Below are 18,846 nucleotides of genomic sequence, written 5' to 3'. Positions count from 1 at the left end.
AGGCAGATTCTTTACTGTCTGAGCCACTGGGGAAGTTTCAATCTCTATTAATGTTACAAAATTTGAAAGAAGGAAACCCTTAGGTACTCACAGTGTGCGAGATGCTTTATATTCAATGAGTCATGGGCAGGGCAGTGATCTCCCCATTAGCATAATGAAAAAAGGCATTATTTCTCCCTCCTCTGAACATCCCTAGTACTTCCTGTCTCTATCACACATCTGGCACACTGTTTTGAAGTAGTAAACTTTCCACAGGCACCTGGCTATTTGATGCGTATCCCTTAAGGGCAAGCCACACCTTCTACTTATTGGAATCTTCCAAACAATACCTCACAAGTAGGAGATGATTTTTCAACATTAATGGACTGTTGGTAATTAGCTGAGTAATACCTTCCTTCAACAACACCTCTGCAGCACGGCTACCTGCTCTGTACTCCAGAGGGCCAAAACTTTTCTGAAAATTCTCTGAAAAATTCAAATGAAGCAAACAAGGTCCACTGAACTAGGTTCTAAGTCGTGTTAGATAAAAGGAATAAATTTCCTTTAAATGAATCCTAACTCTAATCAAAGATTGTCAAATATCTAGGTTATAAAAGAATCATGCTTCTGTGCTTAGTCGCTCAGCTGTGTCTGACTCTTTGAAACCCCATGGACTGTAACCTGCCAAGCTCCTTTGTCTACCCATTGAATTTTCCAGGCAAGAATACTGGAGTGAGTTGCCATTTCCTACTCCAGGGGATAGAAAAATGGGATGGGTCCTAACCTTGTTTTAAGTTCCTGCCTCTGGATTGGAAAACGACAGCAGCAAAACCAGAGCATCACCATCTACCCTCACTCTTTCCCTGGGCTTCTGACTTTCCTTACTTAGTCAGCAGCCACCTAACCTCTAGACCTTTCAGAAGGTTCTCATGGCTCCTGGTCTTCAGCAATTCAACTATATAATGGCTCTCAAACTTTAACATGCATCAGAAGAGCCCTAAAGATTTGCTAAAACACAAAAGGCTGGGCTCCATCCAGAGGATTTCCTGTTCAGTGGGGGGTCTGAAAGTGAAAGTGAAATAGCACAGCCGTTTCCAACTCTTTGCGACCCCATGGACTGTAGCCTACCAGTCTTCTCAGTCCATGGAGTTTTCCAGGCAAGAATACTGGAGTGGGTTGCCATTTCCTTCTCAGTGGGTCTAGGGTGAGCCTAAGTATCTGCATATCTAACAAGGCTTCAGGTGACACGGGTGTTACCCATCCAGGAATCCACTTCGAGAACTTTGACTATCCTCAAATCCTCCCCTATTTCTGTTACAATTATTGTGCTTAATTAATTGCTGTTGTTGTTCAGTCCCTCAATCGTGTCTGACTCTTTGCGACCCCACGGACCGCAGGACGCCAAGCTTCCCTGTCCTACACTATCCCCTGGAGCTTGCTCATACTCATGTCTGTCAAGTTGGTATGCCATCCAACCATTTCATTCTCTATCACCCTTTTCTCCTCCTGCCCTGAATTTTTCCCAGATCAGGGTCTTTTCCATTGAGTCAGCTCTTCGCATCAGGTAGCCAAAGTATTGGAGCTTCAGCTTCAGTATCAGTCCTTCCAATGAATATTCAGGACTGATTTCCTTTAGGACTGATTGGTTAGATCTCCTTGTAGTCCAAGGGACTCTCAAGAGTCTTCTGCAACACCACAGTTCAAAAGCATCAATTCTTCGGCACTCAACCTTCCTTATGGCCCAATACTCACATCCATACATGACTACTGGAAAAACCATAGCTTTACTATATACACCTTTGTTGGCAAAGTAATATCTCTGCTTTTTAATATGCTGTCTAGGTTAGTCATAACTTTTCTTTCAAGGAGCAAGTGTCTTTTAATTTCATGGCTGCAATCATTATCTGCAGTGATTTTAGAGCCCAAGAAAAAAAGTCCTTTTGTTGTTTTCATTGTTTCCCCATCTATTTGCCATGAAGTGATGGGACCAGATGCCATGATCTTCATTTTCTGAATGTGGAGCTTTAAGCCAGCTTTTTCACTCTTCTCTTTCACTTTCATCAAGAGGCTCTTTAGTTCTTCTTCGCTTTCTGCCATAAGCGTGGTGCTATCTGCATATCTGAGATTCCGGCAATCTTGATTCCAGCTTATGCTTCATCCAGCCTGGCATTTCACATGATGTACTCTGCATGTAAGTTAAATAAGCAAGGTGACAACATACAGCGTTGACATACTTCTTTCTCAATTTGCACCTAGTTTGTTGTTCCGTGTCCAGTTCTAACTGTTGCTTCTTGACCTGCATACAGATTTCTCAGGAGGCAGGTAAAGTGGTCTGGTAGTCCCATCTCTTTAAAAATTTTCCACAGTTTGTTGTGGTCCACAAAAAAGGGTATGGCATAGTCAATGAAGCAGAAGTAGATGTTTTTTTTGGAATGCACTTGCTTTTTCTATGATCCAATGGATGTTGGCAACTTGATCTCTGGTTCCTTTGCCTTTTCTAAATCCAGCTTGAACATCTGGAAGTTCTCAGTTCATGCACTGCTGAAGCCTAGCTTGGAGAATTTTGAGCATTACTTTGCTAGCCTGTGAGATGAGTGCAGTAGTCTGAACATTCTTTGGCATTGCCTTTCTTTGGGATTGGAATGAAAGCTGACTTTTTCCAGTCCTGTGGCCACTGCTGAGTTCACCAAATTTGCTGGCATATTGAGTGCAGCACTTTCACAGCATTATCTTTTAGGATTTGAAAGAGCTTAGCTGGAATTCCATCATCTCCACTAGCTTTGTTCGCAGTGATGCTTCCTAAGGCCTGCTTGACTTTGCATTCCAGGATGTCTAGTTCCAGGTGAGTAATCACACCATATTGGTTATCTGGCTCATTGAGATCTTTTTCATATAGTTCTGTGTATTCTCTTCTTAATATCTTCTGTTTCTGTTAGGTCCATACCATTTCTGTCCTTTATTGTTCCCATCTTTGCATGAAATGTTCCCTTTTTTGCTATTGCTAAGTCACTTCAGTCGTGTTCAACTCTGTGTGACCCCATAGATGGCAGCCCACCAGGCTCCCCCGTCCCTGGGATTCTCCAGGCAAGAACACTGGAGTGGGTTTCCATTTCTTTCTCCAATGCATGAAAACGAAAGGTGAAAGTGAAGTCGCTCAGTCGTGTCCGACTTAGCGACCCCATGGACTGCAGCCCACCAGGCTCCTCCATCCATGGGATTTTCCAGGCAAGAGTACTGGTTGGTATCTCTAATTTTCTTGAAGAGATCTCTAGTCTTTCCCATTCTATTGTTTTCCTCTATTTATTTGTACTGATCACTTAGGAAGGCTTTCTTATCTCTCCTTGCTATTCTTTGGAACTCTGCACTCAGATGGGTAAATCTTTACTTTTTTCCTTTATCTTTTGCTTTTCTTCTTTTCTCAGCTGTTTGTAAGGCTTACTCAGACAACCATTTTGCCTTTCTGCATTTCCTTTTCTTGGGTATGGTTTTGATCACCATCTCCTGTACAGTGTTATGAACCTCCATCCATAGTTCTTCAGGCACTCTATCAGATCTAATCTCTTGAATTTATTTATCACTTCCACTGTATAATGTAAGGGATTTCATTTAGGTCATACGTGAATGGCCTAGTGATTTTCCGTTTCCTTCAATTTAAGTCTGAATTTTGCAATAAGGAGTTCATGATCTGAGCCACAGTCAACTCCCAGGCTTGTTTCTGCTGACTGTATAGAGTTTTTCCATCTTAAGCTGCAAAGAATATAATCAATCTGATTTGGGTATTGACCATCTGGTGATGTCCATGTGTAGAGTCGTCACTTGTGCTGTTGGAAGAGGGTGTTTACTATGACCAGTGTGTTCTCCTGGCAAAATTCTGTTAGCCTTTGCCCCACTTCATTTTATATCCAAGGCCAAAGTTGCCTGTTACTCCAGGTATCTCTTGACTTCCTACTTTTGTATTCCAGTCCCACATAATGAAAAGAACATCTATTTTTTGGTGTTAATTCTAAAAGGTCTTGTAGGTCTTCATAGAACCATTTGACTTCAGATTAATTAATTAAAATCAATTTTAAAGTTTAATTCTTTCTTTAGATGAAGTTTGGTTTCTTTACTATTCTAAAGTAGAGTTGGACATAAGGTGTGAATGGCAAACACCATCTTTGTGTGGAGCTTTTCAGCACAATATCAAATGGTTTTGAACAAATAAAGGGTGACTCACTCTGTAAACTTTCTAGTTTCAAACTGTCACATAACCACTTGCACCAGGTAACCACCTCATCAGGCAGCATCACACTAGTTATTCAATTTTCATTATTCTGGGGATGCACATAAAATTCTTTCTGCCAGGAATATTTTTCCTCCCTCTTACCTGGTTAACTTTTCTTTTTTCAGGTCTAAGCTCAGGGGTGACTTATACAGGGAAGTCTTCTTTTGCTTCCTCTTTACCAGGTCAAAACCTCCTACTATGGGCTCTCAGAGTCAACTGATTTCCCTCCCTGGTAGTCCTTGTCATGATTGCATTTTTTACGTTTGCTTATAGAAGTATTTTATTAACAGGTATTTTCCACACTGGACTGTAAGTTCTAGAGAGATAGGCAAGATTTTCAGTTTTAAACACTATGATATTTTCAGTGCTTAGCATACATAAGATGTTCCAGTGAAAGCAGAGAAGATCTGAGCTGTTTCAATCCTAAGAGAGATAAAAGCAAGCACTGCTTTCTAGTCTGCCACAGTAGCTGCTTTTCTGCGACCCTCCCCAACCACCCCACCCACCCCTCCCACCACACACACACACACACACACACACACACACACACACACACTTACCTTTTCTGAATAGTTCTTGGAGGCTTTCGGCACTTTGATTTAATACAGCCCATATTTCTTCCTCCTGCAGTGGCCCACCCCGAACTTCCAGGGCCTCAGCTAGTGACACGTGCATATTACCTACGAAACAAAGGTAACAGATGGTCTACACATCAGCCACTTTACTGCATTTGCAGTAGTGAAAGTTCTCCATCGGTAATGAGTCTATGAAATCTCTGTCCATCTAAGTTCTCAATATGGCCTTCAATATCTATACTACATAGTCCTACAGCTTCAAGTAGTAGACAGAAAGGACTTAGAGGAAAAGACCTCTCAAAACCACCATATGCCCTAGCCCAATATGGTCAACTTCAGAGACAGACCTGGAGAATGGCCATAGTGGTGTAACAGGGAAGAACAAAATCTGACTCCATGTTGGATCTGTTTCTTTACTTTAACCTTTGCTTTTTGTTATGTTTGTTACTATAATCACTAGAAGGATGCTGTCTATAGCTAAAAGCATACACAATGGCCTGCCTCGAGGACCCCTGCCCCTCTGACTGAATGTTAAACTAAAGTGCCTTTGTTCAGTTCACAGAAAGACATTCTGACCCTGCCCACCTGTGAAAGGCTGCAGAAAAGAAATGAACACATCTCCTCTCTGATGCTGGCCAACCCAGGAGATATTTTGCAAGAATTATGGCTTTCTAATTTTACTTTCTCACCTCCTCCCCCCTCTTATAAAAGAAACTGGCAACCAGACCCTGATAAGATGGTACTGGAGGACACCAGTTTGCCATCTTTTCAGACACTTGGCTTCCTGAATAAAGTTGCTATTTCTCCTCTCCTGATTTATGAGCCTGTCATGTGGCAAGCAGACCAAGCCTGATTTGGTGACAGTGGTGACTACTCCATGGGAGAAGAGAGACTCAAAGTACCAGAGACACCAAAAGTACACACGATTATTTCAAAGCAACCAGATGGAGTTCAGGTTTCATTCTATTCATCCCAGGTAAAAAGACTAGAAAGGAGACCCAATGATCATGGTGGAAAAAGTTAGAAATAAGACAGACACATTTTTCTCCATTCACTGAGTTCTATATTTCTAAAAATATACTATAATTTTGCACTAAATAAACTTAAATATTTCTAGACTCAGCTTTTGCTGCCAACTTACCATTTGCCCCTGGCAAAGTCATTTTACATCTAAATTCAGTTTTCCATATGTGACATGGGAATAATAACAAAACAGTAACAATAATGCCATTTTGAGGTGACTGTAGCAAGGAAAGAAGCTATGCTCGTAATCATGCTTTGTAATCTAAAACACTATAGAAGCTGAAGTAACAGAAAATCAGAAAGGTGCCTCTGTTGTGACATTTTCAATTTTTTTTAAAGCATTCAATGTGTAGGCAATATATTGATGAAGCAAGATTTTCCACGGGGCTCAATAATCCTTTTTTCACTTTGGAAGAGGGAAATGCAGCTAGTCAAAATCTTCCTTTATACGTTTTCCTAAATTAACCTTCCTTGAAAAGAAAATTGCTCTTTGTAATGAACACTGAGATTTCTACACTAACCAAACTAAATTAAGAATAATGTATATCTATTGATAGGCAGAAGCAGTGGGTTTGGAAAAGAAACTAGAAGGAGTAGAAAATGTTAAATACTTATTTTCTGTAGCTATATCCTTCATTAAACTTTAAGAGATGTTTTAAAAATAAACATCTTTTTCTGATAAAAGTTGACTTTGCTTACTCAGCTATCAAGAAAACCTAATATTTTCTTTTAATTTACATTTATGATACTTTAACCCAGATGGAAAAACATCAACTACAGTTCTATACAGGAGGCCAGCTTTGTCCCATTACTTTCCTTTTCACTTGTTTATTATAGCATTTAATTCTTAGAGTCTGCCTTGAGGGGCGTCTACTTAAATGAGCAATGTGGTGGTTGGAGGGAAAATGTAAGATAATGCTTTGAAAAAGTCACAGGGCTTTTATCCAGTTTGAACAAGAAAGGATCATTTATTCAGATCCCCTACCCTCCAACTCTTGAAGTTTCTCATGTACTTTATTATATAATAGCACAGTAATGGCACAGTTATTGAATTAAAAAAAATAGAAGCTTCATTCCTTTCTAAAAGGTATCTGAATAATCTTCTACATAAAACACTATATTAAATTGGAAATGTCAACAGAAGATACTATTAGCCATCAGATACCAACGTGACTTGTGAGAAAGACTAGTCTGTAGCAAAGTTCCAAAGCAATGTGAATGAGAACCAGTTAGATAGCTCTAAAACCTACACACAGGGTATAAACAGTAGGGAGAAAATTGCATAAAGAGAACTTCTTTGAAGACAGCTGTACTGATTCTCATGCCTCTTCCAGTGGGAGGCGGTGGGAAGGAGCCTTTGGATGTTTGGTATGTGTTCTCTGGAGGTAGGGAGGACACCATAGACTTGAGCTTGATACTTCAGGAATCTGAAGGCTTAGGTTAAGACAGCAGTGAGAGGGAGGACAGGGCACACGAGACAGCTGGCGGAGGAGGCAAGCTCTATTAACTCGGATATTAGCTGAGTGGGAGAGGGGAAGAGGGGCGAGGAGCAGAACACAAAGCTCGGAGTTAATGAGATCTAATCCAGATGATGAAAATGTCCCCAACTTTGGACTGTGGCAATGGTTGCAGAACTCTGAAGATATATTTTAAAAAGGTGAATTCTACGGTGTGTCAATTATATCTCAATAAAGCTATTAAAAAAAAATGGACTTTCCCTGGTGGCTCAGTGGTAAAGAATCCGCCTGCCAATGCAGGGGACACAGGTTTGATTCCTGGTCCAGGAAGATTCCACATGCTGTGGAGCAACTGAGCCTGGGAGCCCGCAACCTGCAACTACGGAGCCCATGTGCCGCAACTACTGACGTCCACGCACCTAAAAGTCTGTGCTCCACAAGAGAAGTCACTGCTATGAGCAGGAACTGGAGAGTAGCCCCTGCTGGACATAAGCTAGAGAAAACCGGAAAACGAGAGAAAGATTTTCCTTCTAGCCAATACCCAATTCTTCTTCCTCTTCCTCTACTCCCTCTCCCCTCACTTCCTTTTCTAATGCTTCCTCATTTCCTCCTCCTTCTGGTCAGTACTCTGGGAACCTCAGGCGGTACTCCAGGTAGAATTTTTTTTAACAGCTTTGTAAGTAATTACTTAATTAAATTTGCTTTTGGCTGCACCAGGTCTTCGTTTCTCCAGGGGATCTTCCTGACCCAGGGATCAAACCTGAGTCTTCCACATTGCAGCCAGATGCTTTACCGTCTGGGAACCACCAGGCAAGCCCTAATTATTGAAGAAGGGCATGGCACCCCACTCCAGTACTCTTGCCTGGAGAATCCCATGGACAGAGGAGCCTGGCAGGCTACAGACCACGGGGTCGCAAAGAGTCGGAGACGACTGAGCAACTAACACTTTCTTTCTTTGAGCTTTTAGTTAAAGAAATATTACATTTTCAACATATGTGATTGCAGTTATTATTCTCAAAGGATGAACAGAGAAGCATGAACTTGAGTTTCATATAAAGGCAAAAGAATAACTTCCCCTCTCGAAGGTAAAGGAGAAAGAGAGAAAGACAGGAAGGAGGGAGGGAAAGAAGCAGGGAAGGCAGAAAGAAAGAAAAGTGAGGGGCAAAATAAGATGCTTATGATTACCTATTGTAAAGCAAATGCTATATTCTCACACACACCATGCTGCTGCTGCTGCTGCTTACTGCTGCTAAGTCGCTTCTGTCGTGTCCGACTCTGTGCAACCCCAGAGACAGCAGCCCACTAGGCTCCCCCGTCCCTGGGATTCTCCAGGCAAGAACACTGGAGTGGGTTGCCATTTCCTTCTCCAATGTGTGAAAGTGAAAAGTGAAAGTGAAGTTGCTCAGTCGTGTCCGACTCCTAGCGACCCCAGGGACTGCAGCCTACCAGGCTCCTCTGTCCATGGGATTTTCCAAGCAAGAGTGCTGGAGTGGGGTGCCATTGCCTTCTCCGACACACACCATATTAAATATTAAGATATGGTTTTTGTTGGTTAGTCACAACGTTGGGTCCAACTCTTTGTGCCCCATGGATAGTAGCCTGCCAGGCTCCTCTGTCCACGGGATTTCCCAGGCACAAATACTGGAGTGGGGTGCCATTCTCTTCTCCAGGGGATCTTCCCCACCCAGGGATGGAACCTGTGCCCCCTGCACTGGCAGGTGGATTCTTACCGTGGAGCCACCTGGGAAGCTTCGAGATAGGTTTTTTAAAAATATTTTTTATTGTGGTAAAAAGTCTTCTAATATAAAACATACTATTTTAATCATATTTAACTATACAGTTCAGGGGCACCAGGTACATTCACATTGTTGTGCAACTCTGACAACACCCATCTCCTCATTTTTCACCTTCCTAAACTGAACTCTGTCCCCATTAAACAGTAACTCCTCATTCTCCCTTCTAACTCCCTCTCCCAAATCCCAGCATCAACCAATGTACTTTCTGACTGTATGAATTTAACTATTCTAGGTATAAAGAAATTGGTTGTTAAAATCTTCCCATAAATAAGAATAAGAAAAATTAAAAGTAACTACCAGACAACAGAATTTTTTCTGTCTACAAAAATTACACCTTTATTGCTTGATTCAGTCAGGCCTGATTTATATGTTATTAATCCTCTTTAAATTTTTAAAATTTTGCCTTTTTAGTGTAAGATCTGTATATATCTCTGGTTGGAATTTATTAGTCCACTGAAACATAGAAGGAATATATGTCTTTACACGTAATATCATCTAGCTAACACAAGAGATTAGACACTTTAAATGTATTAACTTTGCTAGAAAAGAGGTTTACTGTTTTAAAAAACTGCCTCAACCCTCTAATCATTCAGTCTCAAGATAACATAATGTTAAAGTGGTTTTCTAAAATTCAAGCAAATAACACATAACTATAGATTATAAATTGTGTACCAGCACCAAGTCTGGCAACTAAATATCATCATCATTTCTCTGTTATTTTTATTCACCTTTACTATAGCTCTCCAGATCAGTAAGTCTGAAAGGAAAGAGAATAAAGGGAATGAAAGAGATGCAGAAGTAGAAGAGGGATGCAACAAAAGGAAGTAGAGAAAAAATAAATAAATCTTAAGAGGGAAAAAGTTATGAACATTCTAAAGAGTTTATTACTTTAATTGTTTCCTTTGGACACATTATGAGATAACTTGGGGTGCACATAAATGACTGGCATTATTTTACTATCAAAAAGGTCTCGCTTTACAATATACATAAGCATAAAATCCACTTTTATTTCCTTGAAAGTGGTAGGTTACATGAGAACCACATTGTTGGAAGGACTATCAAATAAATAATCAGAATCATCATTATGTTTTTTGGTTAGTTCAGTCGCTCAGTCGTGTCTGACTCTTTGCAACCCCATGAATTGCAGCACGCCAGGCCTCCCTGTCCATCACCAACTCCCAGAGTTCACTCAAACTCACGTCCATCGAGTAGGTGATGCCATCCAGCCATCTCATCCTCTGTTGTCCCCTTCTCCTCCTGCCCCCAATCCCTCCCAGCATCAGGCTCTTTTCAAATGAGTCAGTTCTTCGCATGAGGTAGCCAAAGTACTGGAGTTTCAGCTTCAGCATCAGTCCTTCCAATGAACACCCAGGACTGATCTCCTTTAGGATGGACTGGTTGGATCTCCTTGCAGTCCAAGGGACTCTCAAGAGTCTTCTCCAACACCAAAGTTCAAAAGCATCAATAACTTGGCTCTCAGCTTTCTTCACAGTCCAAATCTCACATCCATACACTGGATGTGACCACTGGAAAAAACATAGCCTTGACTAGACGGACCTTTGTTGGCAAAGTAATATCTCTGCTTTTCGATATGCTATCTAGGTTGGTCATAACTTTTCTTCCAAGCAGTAAGTGTCTTTTATTAATTTTTTTTTGAATATCTATGGATTTTATTTGACTTATATTTCAACATACAATATACACACAGAAAATACAAGTGGCCACCAAAGAACATTTATCTCCTGCATTCCTTCTGATGACATCACTCATGACTTTGAATCCTACTGGATGAAGGATGTTCAAGGATCCAACTCACACCTAAGCCCTCGGGTTGCAGGGGATCAACATATAAGCAGTCTGTGGACAACCCGCTCTTGCACTGCTCTACCACACAATGTTAGTTTTCTAATGAAAACAAAAATGGATTTCAGGAACCATGCTGACTTTTTAATTTTTTTGCCTCTTTGCTTTAAATGGAGCCATAGGAATGGTTCTGAGTCTTGTTTGTACAAAAGAGAAATAAGGCTACTCTACTCCAGTTAGCTTGTGAGAACTGTGCCAAGCACGAAGATCTCCTCCCAGCTCGATGGATTTCTGCCTGGGAAACTGGACTGGCCCCAGGGAGTGGCAGCTCCAACAGGAGGGTCAGTGAGGCTGGCCGTCACTTGCACTGTTCATGGTCTGTGTAGTCATCCATGTCCACGTCAGAGTCAAAGAGCGAGTGTCCAGTGAACTCTGTGTCTGGGGTTCTGGAAAAACTGTTCTCTGCTCCCTCGTCTTCAAAGGTCTCTGTCCTTGAGTAAAAGCTGAAGTCCAGCAGGGGCGTATGTGTTTTGCTGCCGTCACTGCTCTCCTCTGACTCATAGACGGTGTTGTCATCATCATGGTGCCACTCAGGCCAGAATTTTCTCCTTATCCTCTCACAGTACATAGCGAGATTGATCAGCTCACCTTTAATCAGCCGTTCAGGTCTCGTCCCAGGTAAGGTCCACATCGCCTGGGCCAAGCGTCCAAAGACAGTAGCATCGAGGGTGGAGAGCTTGGGCCCCATGATGTACTTCTTGTCACCAGTAGAAATGCTCCTCCACCATCTTAGTCACTGCCCTGGAGATGGCTCTTTCATGAGGACCAAGGTTTTTGTTTAAATTCACTCCAAGTTTCTCTTCCAGAAAGTCAATTATGAATTCTGTCCTGGAAACTTTTTCATGATTATATTCAATCCAAGGCATTTTCCCTTGAGCAGAGAGTTTTCCACCGAAATAATTCTGATAGGGTAAGTCAGCCATCCTTAAATAAGTTTCCATTTTCAAACAGAAAGGAGATAAACTGGGGACACCATTGTTAGGTCTTGCAAACTGATGCAAAATAATAGCATCTTTGGAGTCAATCTCTTGCTGTTTCCTAATGACCAGGAGTTCGTGGAGCAGATACGCAGCTGCGGCCAGCAAAGCTCCCCCGGTCAAGTAAAGGGTTTTCTTCCACCAGGGATCGGAGCCCTGCCCTGCCATGATCCCACCGTAATCCTGCAAAGGGAAAGCGATGATGTCCCCATAAAAGGAGAAGGGCTCCTCGGACCCGGCCCACCAGCCAAAGAAGGAGACGCTCTGGTTCCAGCTCAGATCCACCACGCACGGCCTGGATGAGGCAAAGCCAACCCCCCAGTGCATGCTGCGCAGCTGGCTGTGGGCGCCCCTCCCAGGGCCCGCGCCGCCCGCATGGAAAGGGGCTGGCGCGGCCGGGCGCGGGCTCAGCGGGACGCTGGGGGCGCGGGCGGCGCGGGCAGCGGTGACCGAGGCGGCGGCGGCGGCACAGGAGGAAGGGCGTGGGCCGCGGGCGGCGGGCCTGGCCGGCGGGGCCCAGGGGCCCTGGGCGGCAGCGGCGGCCACCGGCTCCCCCAGCAGCGGCCTCTCCGCGCCGCTCTTTGTGTCGGCGCCGGGAGAAGGCCGCGTGATGTCCAGTAAGTGTCTTTTAATTTCATGGCTGCAATCACCATCTGCAGTGATTTTAGAGCCCAAAAAAATGAAGTCTGACACTGTTTCCACTGTTTCCGCATCTACTTCCCACGAAGTGATGGGACCGGATGCCATGATCTTTGTTTTCTGAATGTTGAGCTTTATGTTTTTGGTTAACATAGGTATTATTGTCATGACCTTAATACTGTGCCCACAGAGTCAGATAAAGTCACACAAAGATTCTAATGATGTCATTTTAATTCTGAAGGATTTGTGGCACTCAGCAAATAGGAAACATATAAAAGTGATTCCAAAAAGAACTAAACAGTAAACAGGTTGACTTGAATCCACTCAAGTGATATGACAGCTTGTCTGATGATTGACTAATGAACTTGGACCATTTAAATAGATTCTAAAGAAACAGAACTATGAGTACATTACCTAGAGACAAATGAAAACAAAAGCTCAACAGTCCAAAACTTACAGGATGCAGCAAAAGCAGTTCTAAGAGGGAAGTTTATAGCAATACAATCTTACCTCAAGAAACAAGAAAAATCTCAAGTAAACAACCTAACCTCACACCTAAAACAACTAGAGAAAGAAGAACAAACAAAACTTGGGCAGTCAGTAGAAGAAAGGAAATCATTAAGATGAGAACAGAAATAAATGAAATAGAGACCAAGAAAACATGCACAAAGACCAATGAAACTAAAAGATGGTTCTTTGAAAAGATAAAATTGATAAACCTGCAAGAAAAAAAGGGAGAGGACCCAAATCAGTAAAATTAGAAATGAAAAAGAAGAAGCTACAACTGACTACACAGAAACACCAAGGATCATAAGAGACTACTATGAACAACTATATGCCAGTAAAACAGCCAACCTGGAAGAAATGGACAAATTCTTAGAAAGGGACAGTCTCCATATTGAACCAGGAAGAAATAAAAAATATGAACAGACCAATCACAAGCACTGAAATTGAAATCATGATCAAAAACCTTCCAACAAACAAAGTCCAGGACCTGATGGCTTCACAGGTGAATTTTATCAAACATTTAGAGAAGAGTTAACACTTATTCTGAAACTTTCAGAAAGTTGCAGAGGAAGGAAAACTTCTAAACTCATTTTATGAGGCCACCATCACCCTGATATCAAAACCAGAGAAAGATACCACAAAAGAAGAAAATTACAGGCCAATATCACTGATGAACATAGATGCAAAAATCCTCAACAAAATATTAGCAATTTGTATCCAATGATACACTAAAAAGCTCATATGCCATGATCAAGCAGGATTCATCCCAGGGATGCAAGGATTCTTCAACATCTGCAAATCAATCAGTATGATACACCACATCAACAAATTGAAGAATAAAAACCATATGATCATCTCAATAGATGCAGGAAAATCTTTTGACAAAATTTGACACCCATTTATGATAAAAAACTCTACAGAAAGTGTACATAGAGGGTACATACCTCAACATAATAAAGGCCATATATGACAAACCTACAACTAGGTCATACCAATGGTGGAAAGCTGAAAGCATTCCCTCTAAGATCAGGAACAAGACTAGAATGCCCACTCTTACCAGTTTTATTCAACATAGTTTTGGAAGTCCTAGCTACAGGGAATCAGAGAAGAAAAAGAAGTAATGAGAACCCAAATTGGAAAAGAAGTTAAATTGCCACTGCAGATGACATGATACTATACACAGAAGATACTAAAGATGCTACCAGAAAACTACTAGAACTCATCAGTGAATTTTGTAAAGTTAATACACAGAAATCTGTTGCATTTCTATACACTAACAATGAAAGATCAGAAAGAGAAATTCAAGAAGCAATCCTATTTATCACTGCATTAAAAAGAGTAAAATAAAATAAAAATAAATAAAATTTTTAAAAAAGAGTAAAATACCTAAGAATAAACTTACCAAAGAAGACAAAAGACTTGTACTCTAAAAACTATAAGATGATGATGAAAGAAATTGAAGAAGACATAAACAGATGGAAAGATATACCATGTTCGTGGATTGAATGAATCAATACGGTCAAAATGACTATACTACCCAAGGCAATCTACAGATTCAATGCAATCCCTATCAAATTACCAATGACATTTTTCACAGAACTAGAACAAAAAAATCTCAACACTTATACAGAGACACAAAAGACACTGAATAGCCAAAGCAATCTCCACAAAGAATAACAGAGCTGGAGGAATCAGGCTCCCTAACTTCAGACTGTACTACAAAGCCAGTCATCAAAACAGTACGGTACTAGCACAAAAACAAAATAAAAATATAGATCAATGAAACTGGATAGAAAATCCAGAAATAAGCCCAAGCTGCTGCTGCTGCTAAGTCGCTTCAGTCGTGTCCAACTCTGTGCGACCCCATAGACGGCAGCCCACCAGGCTCCCCCGTTCCTGGGATTCTCCAGGCAAGAACACTGGAGTGGGTTGCCATTTCCTTCTCCAATGCATGAAAGTGAAAAGTGAAAGTGAAGACGCTCAGTCGTGTCCGACTCTTCACGACCCCATGGACTGCAGCCTACCAGGCTCCTCTGTCCATGAGATTTTCCAGGCAAGAGTACTGGAGTGGGGTGCCATCACCTTCTCCGTAAGCCCAAGCACCTACAGTCAATTAATCTATGACAAAGGAGGCAAGACTACTCGATGTTGGAAAGACAGTCTCTTCAACAAACTGTGCTGGGCAAAGTAGATAGCCACAAGTAAAATAAAATGAAATTAGACCATTTCTTAACTCCATACACAGAAATAAGCTCAAAATGGATTAAAGACCTAACTGTGAGACCAGACACTATAAAATTCCTAGAGGAAAACATGGGTATAACACTGTATGACATTAAATCACAGTAACATCTTTTTCAATCCATATCCCAGAATAATGGAAATAAAAGCAAATATGAACAAACGGGACCTATTTAAACTCAAAAGGTTTTGTACAGCAAAAGAAACAATAAACAAAATGAAAAGACAACCTACAGATTGGGAGAAAATATTTTCAAATGATGTGACTGATTAAGGGATTTGTTTCTGAAATTCACAAGCAGTTTATGACACTTAATAGCATCAAACAAACAACCCACTCAGACGCCAGAGGAGAAGGATGTGTGCTCATCTCCTGCAAGAGCACCAAAATTGCAACTAGCTGTCGAACAACCATCAAAAGGAGGACACAGGAACCCACCGGTAGGAGGGGTGCAATCATTATAAAATCAAATCCCATACCCATCAGGTGGGTACCCACAAACAATAATACCAAAACAAACAATGACTCAAAAAATGGGCAGAAGATCTGAATAAACATTTCTCCAAAGAGGATATACAGATGGCCAGTAGCACATGAAAAGCTGTTCCACATCACAAGTTATTAGAGAAAGGCAAATCAAAACGACAATGAGATATCACCTCACAACAATCAGAATGAAACGAAAGTGAAAGTCTCAGTCACGTCCAGCTTTTTGTGACCCCATGGGCTATACATTCCATGGAATTCTCCAGGCCAGAATACCGGAGTGGGTAGCCATTCCCTTCTTCAGGGGATCTTCCCAACCCAGGGACTGAACCTAGGTCTCCCAAATCGGAGGCGGATTCTTTACCAGCTGAGCCATGAGGGAAATTGACAAGTAATAAATGCTGGAGTGGTGTGGAGAGAAGGGAGCCCCTCCCACACTGTTGATGAGAATGTAAATTAGTACAGCCACTATGGAGAACAGCATGCTGCTGCTAAGAAGCTTCAGTCGTGTCTGACTCTGTGCGACCCCATAGACGGCAGCCCACCAGGCTCCCCCATCCCTGGGATTCTCCAGGCAAGAACACTGTGAGTGGACTGCTGGAGAACAGTATAGAGGTTCTTTAAAAAGCTAAAAATAGAGCTACCGTATGACCCTGCAACTCCACTCCTGGGCATACATCCAGAGAAGAACATAATCTGGAAGGATACTTGCACCCCAATGATCACTGCAGCACTGTTTACAATAGCCAGGACATGGAAGCAACCTAAATGTCCATCAACAGAGGACGGATAAAGAAGATATGGTACATATACATATAGTGGAATATTACTCAACCATTAAAAAGAAGGGAACAATGCCATTTGCAGCCACATGGATGGACCTAGAGAGTGTCATACTGAGTGAAGTAAGTCAGACAGAGAAGGAGAAATACCATATGACATCCTTTATATGGAGAGTCTAAAAAGAAATTATACAAATGAACTTACTTAAAAACAGAAAGAGACTCACAAACTTAGGAAACGAAGTTATGGTTGCTGGGGGGAAGGGATAGTTAGGGACTCTGGGAAGTCATGTACACACTGCTATATTTAAAATAGATAACCAACAAAGACCTATTTTATAGCACATGGAACTTTCCTCAACAGTTATGTGGCAGCCTGGATGGGAGGAGGGTTTGGGGGAGAATGGATACATGTATATGTATGGTTGAGTCCCTTTGCTGTCCACCTGAAACTACCACAACATTGTTAATTGGCTATACTCCAATACAAAATTAAAAGTAGTAGTACTTTTATGTGTTATTAAAGTTAGGATGGTATCCCAAAAAATAAATAAATAAATAAAGTTTGGGGGAAGAAAAAAAGAAACACGACTGTAAGAGCACCTGTCTCAAGAACAAAGCCAACTACGAAACAAAGACGTGCCACTAGTTTGGAGCACAGAGACACACATCGTTGTGTCTAAGGACTAGCTAAGGTCATTAAGAAATCACAGTGAGTTGAGGAAGCAATCCCCAAAGTTACAAACATCTTTAATTCAGGAAAATTTACAATGAATTTCATAAAATTTTAAGAGCAGAAAGCCCATATATTAGTATTTGTACATATTTGGTATTTTAGCTGTTTATAATGTTTAAGAAAAATAGGTCAGAATAACAGATTTGCTTGTGATTCCAATTTAAATAATGTAACTGAGAAAATGATTTCAGGCTTATTATCAGTTCAGTTCAGTTGCTCAGTCGTGTCCAGCTCTTTGTGACCCCATGAATCGCAGCACGCCAGGCCTCCCTGTTCATCACCAACTCCCGGAGTTCAGACTCACGTCCATCGAGTCAGTGATGCCATCCAGCCATCTCATCCTCGGTTGTCCCCTTCTCCTCCTGCCCCCAATCCCTCCCAGCATCAGTCTTTTCCAATGAGTCAACTCTTCGCATGAGGTGGCCAAAGTACTGGAGTTTCAGCTTTAGGCTTATATAAAATATCACAAATACCACTGGAACAGAAAAGAACTTAAATCTTAGCATATTTACAAGTTTCCATTCATTAGAGACTTCTTTAAGTACTCAGGAAGAATTTTGCAGCGGCGGGGGGAGGAGCGGGTGGGCGGGGGTAGTGGTGGTCAGTCATACAACTGAAATACTTTTAAAAGTCAAAGAATTTTAAATAAATGTTTCAGGGATTTAATCCATGCCCTCTGCAGTGGAAGCTGAACCACCAGGGAAGTCTCTAGAAGCCAATTTTTACCTGTATGAATACAGTTTAAAACAATTGAGGCATTTTAACTAAGTTTGAAAATAGGATTATATACTCAATCAAAAGGTCCCCTAAAAGTGACTACTAATCTTTTCTACAAGTAAAATAAAATAACTGACCTTAGAAACTTAACAACTAGGTTTTAGAATCTGTAACTTAATGAGAATATTCATTTAAAAATAATTTTCAATAAGCTTTGCTATATACAGTATGTATTTTTTTTAAGTTAGCAGAAAAATCATTGCGATTCTGGATCAGACAAATTTTTCTTAGATACAACATCAAAATGACCCTTAAAAATGGTTACGTGTTTGAACTTCCCTGGTAGCACAGTGGATAAGAAGAGTCTGCCTGCCAGTGCAGGAGACAGGGGTTCAATCCCTAATCGACACCCTGCAACTCCTGAAGCCCATGCACCTGGAGCCTGTGCTGCACAAGAAAAGAGAACTCCAGTGAGAAGCCCATGCGCCAACAGGTAGAGTAGCTCTTGCTCTCCACAGCCAGAGAAAGCCATTGTGTAGCAACGAAGACCCAACTCAGCCAAAAATACATAAATAAAAAATAAAAACAGCAGCGTGTACATGCTGAGTTAAAAAAAAATGTTAAAAATGTTAAGACTTCATCAAAATTAAAACTTCTGCTCTTTGAAAATAATTGATCAAAGAATAAAAAGAAAAGTCACAAATTAAAGGAAACATTTACAGATCACATAATTGATAAAAAGATTTATAACCCAGAATATATAAACTATCACAATACAATAGGAAAACAAACAATTCAAATTT

At 41.2% G+C, this 18,846-nt stretch overlaps 1 protein-coding gene and 1 pseudogene across 5 annotated transcripts in view; both read right to left on the bottom strand.

The window, feature by feature from the left end:
- The window catches only part of PTPN13 (protein tyrosine phosphatase non-receptor type 13), a 223,528-nt gene that overhangs the window by 166,687 nt on the left and 37,995 nt on the right, over positions 1-18,846 (bottom strand). For 4 of the 5 annotated variants that reach the window (XM_068975017.1, XM_068975018.1, XM_068975020.1 and 1 more), the window contains exon 1: positions 4,804-4,918. In XM_068975017.1, the coding sequence (XP_068831118.1) occupies positions 4,804-4,918 (115 nt within the window). Of the gene's footprint in view, positions 1-4,803; positions 4,949-18,846 lie in introns of those variants that run through there. The other variant, XM_068975016.1, reaches the window with a different exon arrangement.
- On the bottom strand, positions 11,659-12,261 carry LOC138082223 (failed axon connections homolog pseudogene; annotated as a pseudogene).

This window comes from Capricornis sumatraensis, chromosome 7 (genome assembly GCF_032405125.1).
Source record: "Capricornis sumatraensis isolate serow.1 chromosome 7, serow.2, whole genome shotgun sequence".
NCBI classification, from domain to species: Eukaryota; Metazoa; Chordata; class Mammalia; order Artiodactyla; family Bovidae; genus Capricornis; species Capricornis sumatraensis.
The sequence above is the reverse complement of the archived record's forward strand: the minus strand, read 5'-3'. Positions and strand labels throughout refer to the sequence as shown.